Genomic DNA, 18,075 nt, shown 5'->3' on the forward strand with positions numbered 1-18,075 from the left:
TAATTGTATCTTCACTATATAAATCAGCTTAAGACTAAGGAATAAACTATAACTGTTTTTACCTATTTTTTCAATATGGTATCTTCACTAGATTAGGGGTTACTGTAAAGCTTTCCACAACTAGTGGGGTTCAGGGCGTAGTCCCGAAGAAAAAAAAATTGTTCGACCCGCTTTCTTACTTGACCCGATTCACATACCCATTTAGCCTCCTATGGCAAATAACAATAACAGGTGGCCTTCCCCATCACAGGCCTACACCGGATCTAACTATGGCGAACAACTGCAACCTGAGTCGGGCGTTGGTCCAGGAAACGGCGTACGAGAGGAACCGCCGGTGGTCATAAACAATGGCAGTAATGACAACAACAATGGAAACAGGAACACCATTGTTTTTGGTGACAGTTAATCCAACATAGCCGGTAATGATCAAAAGGTTTCCTCATTCTCCCTTAAGGTCAATATCCCTAAAATGAATGGGAATAACTATAATGAATGGGCTCAAACCATTCGGTTAGCAAGGAGAAACTTGATTTCTTAACAGGAGCAATAGCTGAACCGGTAACAGGAGACCCTCGTTACAAATAATGGAAGTCGGAAAACTTCTTGATTATTGCATGGCTGGTAAACTCTATGGAAACTGGAATAGGAAAGCCTTACATGTTTTTACCTTCCACAAAGGATATGTGGGAAACTGTTAAGGAAACATACTCTGATATTCAAAACTCCTCTCAAATTTTTGGTTTAAAATCAAAGTTATGCCATGCAAAACAAGGTGCCAGGAGTGTAACTGCTTATTATAATGAGTTATTGACATTGTGGCAATAGTTAGATCTTTGTTATGATGACAATTGGAAGTGTAAAGAAGACAGTGTTTTGTTTCTCAAGAGGCAGGAAAATGATAGTGTATTCGTGTTTCTCGTTGGGCTCAATAAAGACCTTGATGAAGTAGGAGGTAGAGTTTTAGGAAAAGTATCATTGTCAACTCTTCGTGAAACTTTTGCAGAAATAAGAAGGCAGGAGGTACGATAAAGAATTATGATGGGCAAGACACCACGAAGCTCTGAATCTGAAGGCTCAGCTCTGGCTACTAGGAACCTTGACGGGGGAAGAAGGTCTGACAAAGTTCCTTGGTGTGATCACTGCATGCGTGAATCGCATACACGTGAAACTTATTGGAAGCTCAAAGGAAAACCTCCTAACTAGAAGAAGAAAAGTGGTCGTGCATTTCGGGATAGTAATTCTGATCAAGGACATCAACCCCCTCCGTCACAGTTTCCACTCACTACGGAGCAACTAGACAGACTGTACGAACTCCTCGAGTCTCCAACCCTTTCTTGCTCTATAGCAACAAAAGGTAATTCTGTATTTCTTAGTGGCAGTCCCAATCATACTTAGATAGTAGATTTAGGTGTCTCCGATCACATGACAGTTGAATCTACTTTGTTCTCTTCATATAGTCCATGTGCAGGTAATCAAAAAATAAAAATTGCAGATGACTCTTTTTCAGCCATTGCAGGTAAATGGTCAGTTGTGTTGTCTCCAATGTTAACTCTTAAAAATGTCATTCATGTTCCAAATTTATCTTGTAATTAAATGTTCGTCCCAAGATATAAATTGTAAAACTATTTTTTCTGATCTCACTGTGTCTTTCAAGATTTGAACTCGAGAAAGATGATTGGCAGTGCTAAAGAGAGTGGAGGACTTTACTACCTTGACATTGAATCTACATCACAACTAGCTTCAAAAACAATAAGTTACTGTTTTGAGTCTTTTTCTGTTTTGAATAATAAAGATGACAATATTATGGTATGGAATTTAAGATTAGGTCATCCTAGTTTTCGTTACTTAAAACACTTGTTTCCTAAGATATTTCACAATAAGAACTTTTCTTTGTTTAAATGTGAATCATGTGAGTTTGCAAAAAATCATCGTTCCCAGTTTTCAATACAGCCTTCTAAACCATCAAAACATGTTTCCTATTATTCACAGTGATATTTAGGGCCCTAACCGTACAAGTACACTCTCTCTCAAAAATGGTTTATCACATTTATAGATGACCATACAAGAGTATGTTGAATGTACCTGTTAAAGGGGAAATCAGATGTTTGTCGGGCTGTAAATAATTTTTTTTAATGGTGCAGAATCAATTTCAAACGAATAGCCAAGTCTTTTAAAGTGATAATGACAAGTAATATTTTAACACTATCCTGAATGATTTTTTTCTAAAAAATGGGATTGTACATCAAAGTTCATGGCCTAATACTCCTCAACAAAATGGAGTGGCCGAAAGGAAAAATAGACATTTACTAGAGGTTGCTAGAGCTCTACTTTTTTCGAATAATGTACTAAATTATTTGTGGGGAGAAGTTGTTTTAACAACTGCGTATTTAATTAACAGAATGCCCTCCAAAATTCTCAATTTTCAAACTCCAGTTAATGTCTTCAAAGAATGTTTTCCTAGTACTCGTATTTTAATTTATTTGACTTAAAAAAATTTTGGTTGCACAACCTCTGTTCATGAACATAAAAATGTTGGAAAACTTAAGTCACGTGCTATAAAATGTGTCTTTGTTGGATACTTTCCAATCCAAAAAGGATATAAATGTTTTGATAAAAAAAATAAGAAAATGTTTGTCACTATAGATGTTACATTCTTTGAAAATAAACCTTTTTTTGATGACACTCATCTTCAGGGGGGGGGGGGGGGGGAGATAAACGAAGACTGGTTTCAAATTGAGGACATAAGTTTTTTAAATAACTATCTTTGCCAATATCACAAAATTCTGAGACTCTTACACCTGCACCAATAGAAAATGGCCATGGTTCTTTATCTGATCCTACTCTTGTTATGAATAAGGAACCTTGTGAATATGAGCCTAAATTTTCTCTTGTAGAAAACAATGAGAATCCTAAAAATGATGATAATGATGATCCAATTGAAATGCCACAAAATAATGAGTCATTTCAAGAAAACAACTTTGAATTAGGAAACAGGACTTGGAAAAGAAAGGTTTTTGTGAAAAAACACCATAAAGGAAAAGACCCGTCCATATTTCAACACTGTCAGGAATCTAAACCGGGGAATGATCAACTTCCTAACAAAATGAAAGGTAAGTCTATCTCTGTTTTTGAGAGTCGTATTTTGTATCCTTATATAGATGATCATGTTGCCATTAGAAAACCTGTCAAATGTTGCACTAAACATCTCATGTCCAATTTTATATCATATTCAAATTTGTCTTTATTTATGTCTGCCTTCACCTCAAAATTGTCTAGTGTATAAATTCCAAAAAGTGCACAGGTTGCTCTAGAAATTCCAAAGTGGAGGGAAGCTATACTTGAGGAGATGAAAACTCTTGAAAAGAACAAAACTTGAAGTGTTACGTCACTATCAGATGGCAAGAAGACAGTTGGATGCAAATGTGTGTTTACTGTGAAGTATAATTCAGATAGGTCAATTGGAAGGTACAAGGCTCGCTTGGTGGCTAAAGGCTTTACTTAGACCTATAGTATAGATTACTCAGAGACATTGCTCCTGTTGCAAAACTGAACACTGTCAGAATTCTTTTGTCTCTTGCTTCTAATATGGATTGACCTTTGCATCAGTTAGATGTTAAGAATGTCTTTCATAATGGTGATCTAGAAGAAGAAGTATATATGGACATTCCTCCCGGCTTTGAAAACAAATTTTGATCCAATGTGTGCAAACTAAATAAGTCTTTGTATGGATTAGAGCAGTCCCCTATAGCTTCGTTTGAAAAATTCACTTAGTCCATGAAGAAACAAGGGAACATCCAAGGACAGACTGACCACATATACAAAGTTCTCCCACGATGGAAAGTTGTTGTCCTGATTGTTTATGTTGATGATATTGTACTTATTGGAGACGATACCGTGGAAATGGCAAGAGTAAAAGAGAAATTGTTAGTAGACTTTGAAATACAGGACTTGGGATTCATGAGATATATTCTAGGTTGGAGGTTGCTCGGTCAAAGAATGATATTATGGTTTCACAGTAGAAATACATTCTAGACTTGTTGAAAGAAACAGGAATGAGTGGATATCGTTCTACAAATACCCCTATGGATCTTAATGCTAAACTTTTGGGAGAATGTAATGTTTCTATTGATATAAGAAAAAAATCAGAGATTGGTTGGGAAGATGATTTATTTGTCACACAACCGACCTGATATTGCTTTCTAGTGTAGTGAGTCAGGTTATGTATTCTCCTTTCGAGGAACATCTTGAGGCAGTCTATAGGATATTGAGATATTTGAAGGGAAATCCTAGAAAAGGATTAGTTTTTAAGAAGACTAGTGAAAGAAATGTGTCTATCTTCACCGATGCCGGTTGGGCAGGTTCATTCACAGATAGAAGATCAACCTCTAGATATTGTACTTGTGTTTGGGGTAATCTTGTGACATGGAGGAGCAAGAAACAAGGAGTTGTAGCAAGAAGTAGTGCAGAGGCCGAGTTTAGAGCTATGTCTCAAGGTATTTGTGAAGGATTATGGATCCTTAGAGTCTTAGAAGAACTTAAGATGAAAATTAAGCTTCCATTGAAATTGTACTCTGACAGTAGAGTTGCTATTAACATAGCTCATAATCCAGTTCAACATGACAAAACTAAGCATATCGAGATTGATCAACACTTCATAAAGAAGAAGTTAGATGCGAGAATCATATGTCTATCCTTCGTGACTTCGAGTCAGTAAACTGCGAATATCCTGACCAAAAGTTTGGTAATGCCTACTTTTGAGCATTTGATAAACAAGTTGGGCATGATAGATATTTATGCACCAACTTGAGGGGGGTGTTGGAAAATATATTATTTCTGATTTTATTATTGTCTTTAATACTATCTTTATTTTTATTTATTCTCCATTAAGGAGAAAACCAAGTGTAATAATTGTATATTCACTATATAAACCAACCTAAGACTGAGGAATAAAATATAACAATTTTTATCTATTTTTCCAATATTTATTATGTGGAGAATATATATATATATATATATATATATATATATATATATATATATATATATATATATATATATATATATATATATATATATATATATATATATATATATATATATGTCTAAGCCTCCTAATCAATTCCACTAATTAAGAAAAAATTTGATACAATAATATTCTAAATAATATCTTAATTGATACTATTAATAAAAACAATAGATACAAAATAATAATAAAATAATATCGGAACAGTTATAATTTTAATATTGACAAAAGACATGTGGCTTTAAAAATGTTATATCTTTTGTTAAGAATGTGTGGTTTCGCCTAACTCAACCCTACAAAATCGGTTGGTAAAGTGAGGACTGCCCCCATTTATAAACAGATGTTTAGGCCATCTATTATCCAATATGAGACTCTTAACACACTCCCTCACGCCCAGGACTGGACATCCGGAGCATGGAAATAAATGGAGGGTGGCCCGATAACAGAAACCATAGTAGATGATCCATTTTGACATTCATATAGTCCATGTGCAGGTAATCAGAAAATAAAAATCACAGATGGCTCTTTTTCAGCCATTACAGATAAAGGGTCAGTTGTGTTGTCTCCAATGTTAACTCTTAAAAATATCCTTCATATTCCAAATTTATCTTGTATTTAATATCCGTCAGTAAATTAGCCCAAGATATAAACTGTCAAACTAATTTTTTCCGATCTCACTGTCTTTCAAGATTTGAACTCGGGGAAGATGATTGACAGTGCTAAGGAGAGTGGATGACTCTACTACCTTGGCATGAGATCTTCATCACAACTACCTTCAAAAATAATAAGTTCCTACTTTGAGTCTTTTTCTGTTTTGGATATTAAAGATGACAATATTATGGTATGTCATTTAAGATTAGGTCATCCTAGTTTTCATTATTTAAAACACTTGTTTCCTAAGATATTTCACAATAAGATCTTTTCTTCGTTTAAATGTGAAGCATGTGAATTTGCAAAGCATCAGCGTTCCCAATTTTCAATACAACCTTATAAAGCATCAAAACCTTTTTCTATTATACACAGTGATGTTTGGGGCCCTAACCGTACAAGTACACTCTCTCTCAGAAAATGGTTTATCACATTTATAGATGATCATACAAGAGTATGTTGTATGTACTTGTTAAAGAGGAAATCAGATGTTTGTCAGGCTGTAAAGAATTTTGTTTTAATGGTGCATAACCAATTTCAAACAAATATCCAAGTCTTTAGAAGTGATAATGGCAAAGAATATTTTAACACTATACTGGGTGATTTTTTTCTAAAAAATGGGATTGTACATCAAAGTTCATGTCCTAATACTCCTCAACAAAATGGAATGGCCGGGAGGAAAAATAGACATTTACTAGAGGTTTCTAGAGCTCTACTTTTTTTAAATAAAGTACCAAATAATTTATGGGGCGAAGCTGTTTTAACAGCTGCGTATTTAATTAACAAAATGCCCTCCAAAATTCTCAATTTTCAAACTCCTATTACTGTCTTCAAATAATGTTTTCCCAGTACTCGTGTTTTAATTGATTTGACTTTAAAAATCTTTGGTTGCACATCCTTTGTTCATGAACATAAAAATATTGGAAAACTTGAGCTACGTGCTATAAAATGTGTCTTTTTTGGATACTCCTCAACCCAAAAAGGATATAAATATTTTGATCCAAAAAATAAGAAAATGTTTGTCACTATGGATGTTACATTCTTTGAAAATAAACATTTTTTTGATGACACTCATCTTTAAGGGGGGGGGGAGATAAACGAAGACTCGTTTCAAATTGAGGACATGGGTTTTTTAAATAACTTATCTTTGCCGATATCACAAAATTCTAAGATTTTTATACCTGCACCAACAGAAAATGACCATGATTCTTTATCTGATCCTACTCCTGTCATGAGTAAGGAATCTTGTGAATCCGAACCTACATTTTCTCTTGTAGAAAACAATGAGAATCCTGAAAACGATGATAATGATGATCTAATTGAAATGCCACAAAATAATGAGTCACTTCAACAAAACAAATTTGAATTAGGAAACAGGACTTGGAAATGAAAGGTTTGTGTGAAAAAGCACCATAAAGGAAAGGACAAGTCCACATCTCAACACTGCCAGGAATCTGAACCAGGGAATGGTCAATTTCCTAACAAAAGAAAAGGTAAGTCTATCTCTGTTTCTGAGAGTCGTATTTTGTATCCTGATATAGATGATCTTGTTTCCATTAGAAAACCTGACAGATCTTCCACTAAACATCCCATGTCCAATTTTATATCATATTAAAATTTGTCTTCATATATGTATGCCTTCAGTTCAAAATTGTCTAGTGTAGAAATTCCAAAAAGTGTACAGGTAGCTCTAGAAATTTCAAAGTGGAGGGAAGTTGTACTTGAGAAGATGAAAGCTCTTGAAAAGAACAAAACTTGGAGTGTTACGTCACTACCAGATGGCAAGAAGATAATTGGATGCAAATAGGTGTTTACTATGAAGTATAATTCAGATGGGTCAATTGAAAGGTACAAGGCTCGGTTGGTGGCTAAATTTTTTACTCAGACCTATGGTATAGATTACTCAGAGACATTTGCTCCCGTTGCAAAATTGAACACTGTCAAAATTCTTTTGTCTCTTGATGCTAACATGGATTGACCTTTGCATCAGTTAGATGTTAAAAATGCCTTTCTTAATGGCGATCTAGAAGATGAAGTATATATGGACATTCCTCCTGACTTAGAAAACAAATTTGGATCAAATGTGTGCAAACTAAATAAGTCTTTGTATGGATTAAAGCATTCCCCTAGAGTTTAGTTTAAAAAATTCACTCAGTCCATGAAGAAATAGGGGTACATCCAAGGACAGACTGACCACACCTTGTTCACAAAGCTCTCCCATGATGGGAAAGTTGTTGTCTTGATTGTTTATGTTGATGATATTATCCTTACTGGAGACGATACAGTGGAAATGACAAGAGTAAAAGAGAAATTGTCAGTAGACTTTGAAATCAAGGACCTGAGATTCATGAGATATTTTCTAGGTATGGAGGTACTTGGTTAAAAAATGGTATTGTGGTTTCACAGCAGAAATACATTATAGACTTGTTGAAAAAAACATGAATGAGTGGATGTCGTCTTGCAGATGCCCCTATGGATCCTAATGCTAAACTTTGGGGAGAAGGTAATGTTTTTGTTGATATTGGGAGATATCAGAGATTGGTTGGGAAACTGATTCATTTGTCACACACCCGACCTGATATTGCTTTCTCAGTTTGTGTAGTGAGTCAGTTTATGCATTCTCCTTTCGAGGAACATCTTGAGACAGTCTGTAGGATACTGAGATATTTGAAGGGAAATCCTGAAAAAAGATTATTTTTTAAGAAGACTAGTGAAAAAAATGTGTCTATCTTGACCGATGCCGATTGGGCAGGTTCAGTCACAGATAGAATATCAACCTCTGGATATTGTACCTATGTTTGGGATAATCTTGTGACGTGGAGGAGTAAGAAATAAGGAGTTGTAGCAAGGAGTAGTGCAGAGGCTGAGTTTAGAGCTATGTCTCAAGATATTTGTGAAGGATTATAGATCCTTAGAGTTCTAGAAGAACTTAAGATGAAAATTGAGCTTCCATTGAAATTGTACTCTGACAGTAAAGCTACTATTGGCATAGCTCATAATCCAGTTTAACATGACAGAACCAAGCATATCGAGATTGATCGACACCTCATAAAGGAAAAGTTAGATGCGGGAATCATATGTCTACCCTTCGTGACTTCAAGTCAACAAACTACGGATATCCTGACCAAAAGTTTGGCAAAACCTACTTTTGAGTATTTGATAGACAAGTTGGGCATGATAGATATTTATGCACCGATTTGATAAGGATGTTGGAAAATATATTATTTCCGGTTTTATTGTTTTCTTTAATACTACCTTTATTTTTCTTTATTCTCCGTTAAAGAGAAAATCAATTGTAATAATTGTATCTTTACTATATAAATCAACCTAAGACTGACGAATAAAATATTAAAGTTTTTATCTATTTTTTTCAATATCTTTGATGACTCATTTGCCACGTAAAATTAACGAGGTTATTAGTGTCATTTTAACATTTTAACAGACCAACTTGGTCGAGTTTGTAGGAGAACCAAAATGAATCAAAATTTAGTTAAAGGACAACCTAGCACCTTATAAATATTTAAGCAATATTCTCAATCTACCTCCAAATAATTTAAAACACCCTCAAATTTCTAAATTTGATCTTTTTTTGAAAGGATCCTTCGGAAAGAGTTTTGTGAGAGTTTTGAAATAACTCCACTAAATAAACCACACTATATAGCATATTTATTGTAGAACATAAAAAATGAATTCCCGAGAGGATCCTTCTAAAAGAGTTTTGCAGTGTATTTACTTTAGAACTTGAAAAATTACTGAAAAGATCCTTCTGATAAGTGTCAAAATTAGAAATTTTGGAGTACTTAAGGGAAAGTGGATTGAGAATTTTCCAATAAGTAAAGGAAAAAAAAAGTATTTAAGCCTCTTGTTTCTATTTCTGAAAACAGGAAGGAACCAACTCACAGTCTTGTTAACAATTTCATATTGCTAAGTTGTGGCAAAGGTGCATATTCGGATCCATTCAAATCACTAATTCTCCTGAATATCACATTTGAATCACAGCAAAATAAACATAATGAAAATGAAAGTTAAACTTCAAGCCTAGCATTATCATGATATAAAATATCATACTTACAATTCAATTATGTTTCTCAAAAGTGATATTTCAGAAGGAATCGGCCCACTTAATCCACTCCCTTGAACGATTCTGTCAAAGTAAAGTAACCATTGTTTAAAAGTCAAGCAATACAAAAACAAATTGAGGAAAAAATATTAAAAAGGAAAGAGCATACAGTGTATCGATATTTGTCCAATTTTGAATAAAACCAGGTATCTTTCCGGACAACTGGTTGTCCGAAATTCGGCTGCATTGAAAGAGGGAGTGGAATTTGAAGCATCATAAATTTTTTTTTGTAATATAGTCATTCGTAAACATCACTGAAAAAACTTGTCTCTTACAAATCTCGCAGTGCAGTGAGCTTGGCCAATGTTGCGGGTAGTTCTCTAGTAAAATTGTTAGACGAAAGTTGCCTATATATAATTGAAAAACAAGACAGTAAATTATGATTCTAAGCTATGGAAATCAAAAGTGGGCTATGAACTTTGGGCTTTCACATATTAAGAGGAAAAAAGATACTTACAGTGTTCGAATATGGGTTAGACTCCCAAGCTCAGAAGGAATATTTCCAGACATTTGATTGCCTGTCAAGTCCCTATCCATTTCAAGTTAAAGTTAAGTTCTACTAAAACTTTATGAATTGAACGCATACATGTTTATGTACTTATGAAATGGAATTATTTTTTACTAAGTAGGATAACAAGTAACTCACAATTGTATCAGAGTAGATATATTAGCAATCTCCTTTGGTATTGAACCGGTTAATCGATTTCCGGAGAGAGTACTATGATGATTAAGAAATATGTGGTCATTAGCTTATTTTTGCATGTAATTACTACAAGTATACAAGAAAATGAATGCAAAGTCTTAAAAGAATATACTATAAGACCCATATGTCAAGATCTTAGAATATATATACCTCTAAAGAACAATCAATGATTAAAAACCAGAAAAGAAAAATAAGAGACAAAACATACATGTTCAGAAGATTCATCATGGAGCCCCATTCTTTAGGAATTGTACCGTTCAAGTAATTGCGAGAGAGGTCACTTTAATAGAAGATAAATGGCGGGAGAGAAAGAGTTTGTCATGCAAAATAATATATAGATAAATGTGATTTAGGATATAAAACAAGTTCAATAATATATTTGATCTGGATATTAGGAAAAAGTTTGGGAATTACATACATAATTTGAAGGTAACGCAGCCTGTTCAGTTCTGGTGGGAGAGTGCCGGGAAGATTTTGCATGTTCAAAATTCTGTATGTTTATTTTACCATAAAAAAGTTATTTAAATAAATTAATTCTAATATATTTGCTAGCCGATAGATTTAAAGGAAAATTGCAACAAGCTCTTCTACTGTAGAGAGTTTTAAGACTTGTTTTACCATTTGTCAAACACAATTTTAGCACAAAATACATATCTTTGACAGCAAAGACGTGTAATCAAACCAAGTTATAAGGACTACTGATAGCAGAGGGTGCTTCTATGGAAAATAAACTTACATTGTAACAACATGGCAGAAGTTGTCACCAGCTACAGAGCAGTTACAGGTGACACTGTTCTCTAACTCTGTAAACCAGTTTTTGTTGCTGCATGGATCTGTGTCAAAATTCCAATTCTTCTTACCAAGTGAGTTAGCTATATCTTGAAGAGCTTTCTCTAGATACACAATTCAGAAGCTATCAGCTAAGGACTGAAAATTTTCTAATATATATAGACAATTTCTATAGAAATTCTGAGCAAAAAAAACTTGAATCCTTAGATAAAGAAAATCTGGAAAAGAAATAGAAATGGGAGCTATGGTAGAAATAGATATCATACTTTCATCAGGGTGAATAGTAGTAGTAGCTCCAAAAGCTGATAGAGATATGAGCGAAACGGCAATGAGTGAAAGGAAGAGCTGAGAGGAAGTGTTCATCTTAATATTAATAAGGAAAGCTCAGATATATCAATAATTTAGAGGTTGAGAGTCTGAATATATATATTCAGTGTATTTTGAAATTAAGAGGCTAGTAGTTTAATCGTTTAAATTATTAATATGCCCGCAAAATTAATGTGATTGAGAACTTGTACATCGATGAATCAGTTCAACTTATTAACTCCCCATCTATAAACCACGCTACTCCATTTTAGATAAAGTATTAATACCGGGTACCAGTACTCATACGGTACGCGTATGGTACGCACCAAAGCCGTATCAATTTTTTTTTTCAATTGGTACACCAACCGTTACATATTTGGTACCACGTACTTAACTTTTTTTTATTTTTTTGATGGTATAATTTGGACTTTTTTTACTAAGTAAAAATTAGGTTAATTATTCTATTTATAAATAAAAAAGTTTTTTCACAATCAAATTTTTTATCTTTTGTTGAGAGAAATTAAACACAATTAGATTTATTCACTCATTGAAAATATACAGACTCAATCTAAAGAGGACTGAAGATTTAGTTTTTGTTCATACAAATCTCTGTCTTCTCATATTAAGGTTTATAATTTAGGAGCAACAAAAATGTGAGATATTGATGAAGATGAATGAGATCTATTTGATGTAGTTGATATTTTTGAAGTTGTTCGTCTTTTTCTCTATGAACTTGAACTAGAAACCGCTCTTTTTAATGATATTAGACAGGAAAATATTGATTTATGAATATTTTTTTAAATGTGATTTATTTATGTTATTGTGCAGATATTAATTTTTTTTAAATAATTTTTTTTATAATTTTAATATTTTGTTTGTTATTTAAATAATATAACTCATTTATTATTTTTATAACTATATTTAAAAAATTATACTAACATATCCGTATTTTAATTTTTTTAAAAATATCGGATTTCGTATAAGTATCCGTGTCGGGATCGTACCCGTATCTATGCAACGCAGCTCCCCATAAAAAAAAAAATTAAAGTCAAATTTATGCATGGTTCAATGATGTTTGATTCACATGAATGATTGCCGACATAAATATAAAAGAGGAAAGTGACATAGAAAAGATTGAGGAGAAGACTTAAAAAAATGCATAGACAAGTCAAGTTTTACACTATTCTGGGTGTACTATATATGTATGCCCCAGCCAGGAATTATAACAAACAGATACGCGTCTTAAAATTTCATTAATTTCAGAGACTAATAAAGATAATAATGACTCAGAAAATGCACATACAAGTCAAGCTTTAGACTATTATGCATGTGCTAAAGTTGTATGCCCCAGCTAGGAATTATAACAAACAGATAAACGTCATATTCACAGTAAGAAACAATTCATTTTCTAAAACAATAAGTGTATCTAAATTAATGTTAATGACATTCATACCTGTAATGGGTAGAAGTAACTATGGTTATTTTACTGTGAAAATTGTTCACTGCAACCTACACGCACAAACTAACACTCCACCACCACGAAGCTCTGCCTTTCACCACCGTATACTTCTTGCACACGCGCTTTTCTTCCATCGTGAGCCCTGTATCTTTACATTTCCCCTTCTTTAAGTTTGTAACAAATGGTCAAAAAGTAAAATTTGTTACTAATCTATACTCTAGTTTTTTATTTTTTACACATATTAAAAATGTAATAATAATGATATAGAAAAGAGAAATTAGGTAGAATTTTATAAAATTGTTCTTCATCAAATTGACATAATTGAAGAAAAAAAAATAATAAATATTTAAAGGTATAATAGAAAAAATAATATTAATGATTCATTTATATTATAAAATGATTTATATTATGGTATAAAATGATTCATGGTTGTTCTCACGCATTTAATGAAACCCCAAAATTAAGTCTAAAATCCCATATTTTTATTTTGTCAAAACTATCCTTGAAATTTAAAATAAAATTTAAGTTTGAAATTTTTGATAATTAAAAATTGTTGATAGTATATTTTAAATTTCTGATATACCTGAAATTTCACAGTTTTTAGTATGTTTCAAATAATTTTGGAATTTTGAGATTTACTTATTGATACCGGAAATTTAAACCAAAGTGAAATTTCCCCCAATTAAACCTGACCCCTTGTTTGGAGTGAAATGACCATAATATCCTCGTAAAAATTCCGTAAAATTTTAAATTTCCAGCTTCATACCGGAAATTTCAAATTTCCGAAAGGTATGAATCAGAAATTTCAAAATTTTCAGAAAAGTTATATCCGAAATCATGACTTTTGCGTAAAATGATTTAAAGTTATGGAGATTTTAAATTTTCGGTATATCAAAAATTTCAAATTATGCAAATTTTCTATATGCTCCCAGGATTCTCAAAAACATGAAATTTCAATTTTTTGGGGTGGAATAGTTTGCATAAATGGTTTTGATTAAAGAGTCATCACATATAATAGATACATATTCACCAAAAAAAGTTGTTCTACGTACAAGATTACAATACTACTTATGATGATTTCCTAACTTCATCTCTCCCACACGCCCATGACTCTTCGTCTCATCCAAGTAAAGTTACAATAGCCCGAAAACCATAATTTTCATCGTCACCCTCATCAACAATGTCATCAATGTATGGATGCAAGAAACCAGGAAATTGAGACAAGTAAAGATGCCTCGAAGAAGCAGTGGCCGGTTGACTTTGACTTGACAGACTTGAAGGTTGATTTTTACCTAACAGACTTGAAAGTTGACTTCCTGTTGGTTTTGTGCATGATCTCTTTGTAGTTTGACTCCCCTGTGAGCCCTCACCATACTCCCACTATGAAGAATTATGATGCACATAACTCTCTTCACCCTTTCTGCTATTCTTAACTCCATTCTTTGACTTATACTGCACCGGCGGTGGACACATCGAAGTTGTAAATGGATGTGTTACTTCCCTAACCATTTTCTTAAACACCCTTTGACCTAGAATATCCAAAGAATTGAAATATATCTTCAACTCTTCATACCCTGCTTCTAAATCCATCTTTGTACCAGTATCTTCATGATTGACACCATATTTTTCAATGTGTAATTTCTTTTAAAAAAACATGAATTGGATCTAAAGGAACAAGTTTTCCTTGTATTTGGAAACCGGCAAGTTGACACGCATAAGGTAATCCATGTGTTGTTCTAATGAAGCAACCACAAACGTCTTTGTTTGTAACAATAAGTTTTACCTTTTATAATTCATTCCCTATATGTTGTATACACTGTCTTGAAGCGAAACTGTGCAAGTTCGTATAGAATTAAGTGTTATACCGATGCTCAATGTTGGTAATACTTTTTTGGAACGAGACCCTGATTGAACCAAGTTGCAAATTCAACATCGTGTTCACAGCATCCCAACTTCGGCATAAATCTCCCCGATTTGTAGTTAACATGTTTTTTAGTCTCCAATGAGCAGACTTCACCCTATTTGTTGTTGTGTTACCTAAATGAGTGACTTTGTTAGTCCAAGCTGCAAGAAACCTTTCTTTATAAGGTCTCAACCATGTTTTAATCACATACTTAACAAACAACTGAATATTAACACAAACAGTCTCAAAGTGCTCCAAGTATGCGACAAACTCAGTTTCTCTATTAGCATACATGATGTTGTTCCATAGATCTATGACATGCTCATGTCTTTTTGATTTAACATACTTTTTACATTTCATGTTAATGTTTTTTGAAATGTGGAACGAACATAACATATGGGTTGAATTTGGAAACACAACTTCAATTGCATTCATCAATGCAAGTTCTCGATCCGTCACGATAATATTTGGTAGCAATTTCTCTTAAGAGAACAACTCTTTGAGCTTTTCCAGTTCCCATTTGTAGTTTTCATCCCTTGCATGCTCCAAATAGGCAAAGCCTGCCAAAAACATCAAATTTGTTGACGTAATACCAACAATCTCAAGTAGTGGTAGTCGATACCTGTATGATCACAATGCAAATAATCAAAAGTCTGATAAATCAAAGTATGACGAAATGATATCAAGACATGATCACGATTCACATTACCTATTTGTCTTGTATGTACAATAAAAAGTCAATACCAAATGAAACATATTCAACAACTTCACTGAGTCTGGATGTGCCCAAAAGATATCAGCAATAACATTTGAGTCTTCCTTATTTCTTGTCCAATACATATATTTCTCTCTATAAATAAGACTCAACAACATTTTCATTTCCTTCAATGAACCTCTCTTGCTAGCATTGTATGTATCTCTAACTTTATACACTTGGGTAACACTGATGAGGTTTCCTAGATCTTTGTCTTTCAAGGCAGAAATAATGTATCGTGGAGTCATGTTGTACTTCGTCATGTCATTCACAAACTATCTCTCATGAACTTTTAGATGATCCAATATGTCATGACCGTATAAATCCTCAGATAGTTTATGATTGTTAAACTCACACCTAACCATCACCTTCCAATCAATACCACTCGACGTAGATCTCAACCTAAAAGGGAATTTCACTTTCATACTATAAGTGTCCTTTGAGGATTTACTGCTTTCAGATGTATTCTTCGTTTTATAATTATCTACTATCTCATAACCCAAAATCAATTTATCTTTCCTACCTCGTTGTCCATTTCCAATATCAGAACGAACAGTTACAACTATAATACCATGTTGTTTGCTAATATTTTGTGCACAGACTAATACTTCAGATTGGGACTCAAATATTAGTCATTTACATCGTAGAAAAAGTATACTATCAATATCATATAAGGGCGAGAAAATATTCAATTTAAATTTATTACATAGAAAAAATTATTTTGTATGTGGTGAAGAATTGCATACAATCACTACACGAATCTATAGATGACATTGCCGACTCCGAACCACACAAATAAAGCATTTTTTGAAATTTCTACTATGTTACTAGAAATTTCAAATATACTAAAAAATTCCGGTATACCGGAAATTTGAAAATTTCTGGTACTTGTTGTTTGTCCATAGAATATTTGAGAGTTTCCAGTATTATATACCAAATTTTTTGAAACTTCCGGAATTTTTTACCGGATTTTTCCAAATTTCCGACATGAATGCTAAAAACTGAGTACCAAAAATTTCAAATTAACTATCAAAATTTTCGTTTTAGTAAGTTTGAAAAGGTAAAAATTATGGAAGAAAAATAAATTTTGAAGTGTAAATATTAGCAAGGGTATTTTAGAAATATTGAAAACTTAGGGGGGGGGGGGGGGGGGGGGGGTGTGCCAGGTTTAATTAGGGGAGGTGGCAAGAAGAATTCTCTTAAGAAAGTTAATCTCCCATTTGTACACACCAAAAATATTTACTAAAAAAATCACCTTCTTATTGAAGGAAAGGCGAGTTAAGTTTCCGACTAACCCATACGACACATTTTAAACTCATGATAGTCTGTTTATTTTATAACTTAGTAGATATTATAGAAGTTAACTTTCGTATAACCCTCGGGTAGGGGTATTCAAAAATAAACCATCCCAATAGAAAACTGCAAACAGAACTAAACCAAATCGAAAACTGCAAAAAAAATGCATTTGGTTCGGATGTGTTTGAGCCAATTTTTAACAAAACTGTGCGGTTTGGTTCGATTTGTAATTTGTATTTCGCAAACTGAATCAAACCACATTATGTTACAACTTAAACTTCATTTAACCCACATCCAACCCAAACTCAAACCTATTATGACTTATCCTTACGATCATGAACGATTTTCCCTTCCTTGCACTTAGGAATTCAGTTTCAGTCTTCTCAAATCTCTCATAATAGTATCACGCCTTCATCGCTCGGTACATCTCGCCTCTTCTTCTCTAATCTCCATTCTTTTTATTCTTTTTATTTCATCTTCTCATTTCTATACTACTGTTCTCTCTTCCAATTTCATTTTTATCGCACCTATTCTTCTCTAATCTCTCATCTCTTCTGTTCTTTCTTTTTCATCTTCACTAATCTCTCACCTCCTCGACTTTTTTGTTTTATTAAAAAAAAATTGATATTGTTTTATACTATCATTTTATGTTTATTAATCCACTTTTGTTTAATATGATTTTTATATATTAAATAAGAAGTTGTTGTCCAAATATGTTGAGTCTTGTTGTTATTTGGTAATGTATGAATGACTAAACACAGAGTTATGTTGTCCTCTATGTATGTATGACTCAATGAATTTTAAAAAATGAACCAAACAAACCGCATTGGTTTGGTTTGGTTTTATTTCTAAAGGTCAACTGAACCAAACCAAACAACATATTTTTCTTTTGCGGTTCAGATGATTTTTAGCGTCAAAACCACTCAAACCGCACCACGAGCACCCCTACCCTCGGGACATGAAATTTCTCTAGTGAACAGTATTTTTGTTATAAATTTGACACATTTTAGTAAATCTTATAATTCAATCACAAAATACAATTAAAATATCATATTTAATTCAACCAAATCATGC

The 18,075-nt window shown here is 33.0% G+C and overlaps 3 protein-coding genes across 5 annotated transcripts in view; all 3 read right to left on the minus strand.

The window, feature by feature from the left end:
• The window catches only part of LOC127086133 (probable leucine-rich repeat receptor-like serine/threonine-protein kinase At3g14840), a 30,972-nt gene extending 19,214 nt beyond the window's left edge, over window positions 1-11,758 (minus strand). For 2 of the 3 annotated variants that reach the window (XM_051026852.1, XM_051026851.1), the window contains exons 1-10: window positions 11,550-11,758; window positions 11,231-11,387; window positions 10,913-10,984; window positions 10,703-10,774; window positions 10,438-10,509; window positions 10,249-10,320; window positions 10,067-10,138; window positions 9,901-9,972; window positions 9,744-9,815; window positions 9,572-9,646 (exon numbers count right to left, since the gene is read on the minus strand). In XM_051026852.1, coding sequence (XP_050882809.1) covers window positions 9,572-9,646; window positions 9,744-9,815; window positions 9,901-9,972; window positions 10,067-10,138; window positions 10,249-10,320; window positions 10,438-10,509; window positions 10,703-10,774; window positions 10,913-10,984; window positions 11,231-11,387; window positions 11,550-11,646 — 833 coding nt within the window. In that variant the 5' untranslated portion in view covers window positions 11,647-11,758. The remainder of the gene's footprint in view (window positions 1-9,571; window positions 9,647-9,743; window positions 9,816-9,900; window positions 9,973-10,066; window positions 10,139-10,248; window positions 10,321-10,437; window positions 10,510-10,702; window positions 10,775-10,912; window positions 10,985-11,230; window positions 11,388-11,549) is intronic. The other variant, XM_051026853.1, reaches the window with a different exon arrangement.
• Window positions 11,759-15,434: 3,676 nt separating this feature from the next.
• Window positions 15,435-15,968, minus strand: LOC127081876 (protein FAR1-RELATED SEQUENCE 5-like). The gene is made up of 2 exons (XM_051022104.1): window positions 15,661-15,968; window positions 15,435-15,573 (listed from the first exon to the last, which is right to left on the minus strand). Exons 1-2 carry the CDS (start codon window positions 15,966-15,968, stop codon window positions 15,435-15,437), a joined length of 447 nt encoding a protein of 148 aa, XP_050878061.1.
• A 12-nt stretch (window positions 15,969-15,980) lies between these two features.
• On the minus strand, window positions 15,981-16,479 carry LOC127081877 (uncharacterized). The gene is made up of 2 exons (XM_051022106.1): window positions 16,452-16,479; window positions 15,981-16,312 (listed from the first exon to the last, which is right to left on the minus strand). Exons 1-2 carry the CDS (start codon window positions 16,477-16,479, stop codon window positions 15,981-15,983), a joined length of 360 nt encoding a protein of 119 aa, XP_050878063.1.
• Between the last annotated feature and the right edge of the window lie 1,596 nt (window positions 16,480-18,075).

Source organism: Lathyrus oleraceus, chromosome 5 (assembly GCF_024323335.1).
Source record: "Lathyrus oleraceus cultivar Zhongwan6 chromosome 5, CAAS_Psat_ZW6_1.0, whole genome shotgun sequence".
Lineage (NCBI taxonomy): Eukaryota > Viridiplantae > Streptophyta > Magnoliopsida > Fabales > Fabaceae > Lathyrus > Lathyrus oleraceus.

What these genes read in the sequence shown, in the direction of transcription:
- LOC127081876 (XM_051022104.1), bottom strand. Translation starts at nt 15,968, where the DNA reads ATGACGAAGTACAACATGACTCCACGATACATTATTTCTGCCTTGAAA. An exon ending in TGTACATACAAGACAAATAG is followed by an intron (nt 15,574 to 15,660) that starts GTAATGTGAATC and finishes GTGATCATACAG; the next exon opens with GTATCGACTACCACTACTTG.
- LOC127081877 (XM_051022106.1), bottom strand. Translation starts at nt 16,479, where the DNA reads ATGTCATCTATAGATTCGTGTAGTGATT. An exon ending in TATAGATTCGTGTAGTGATT is followed by an intron (nt 16,313 to 16,451) that starts GTATGCAATTCT and finishes CCCAATCTGAAG; the next exon opens with TATTAGTCTGTGCACAAAAT.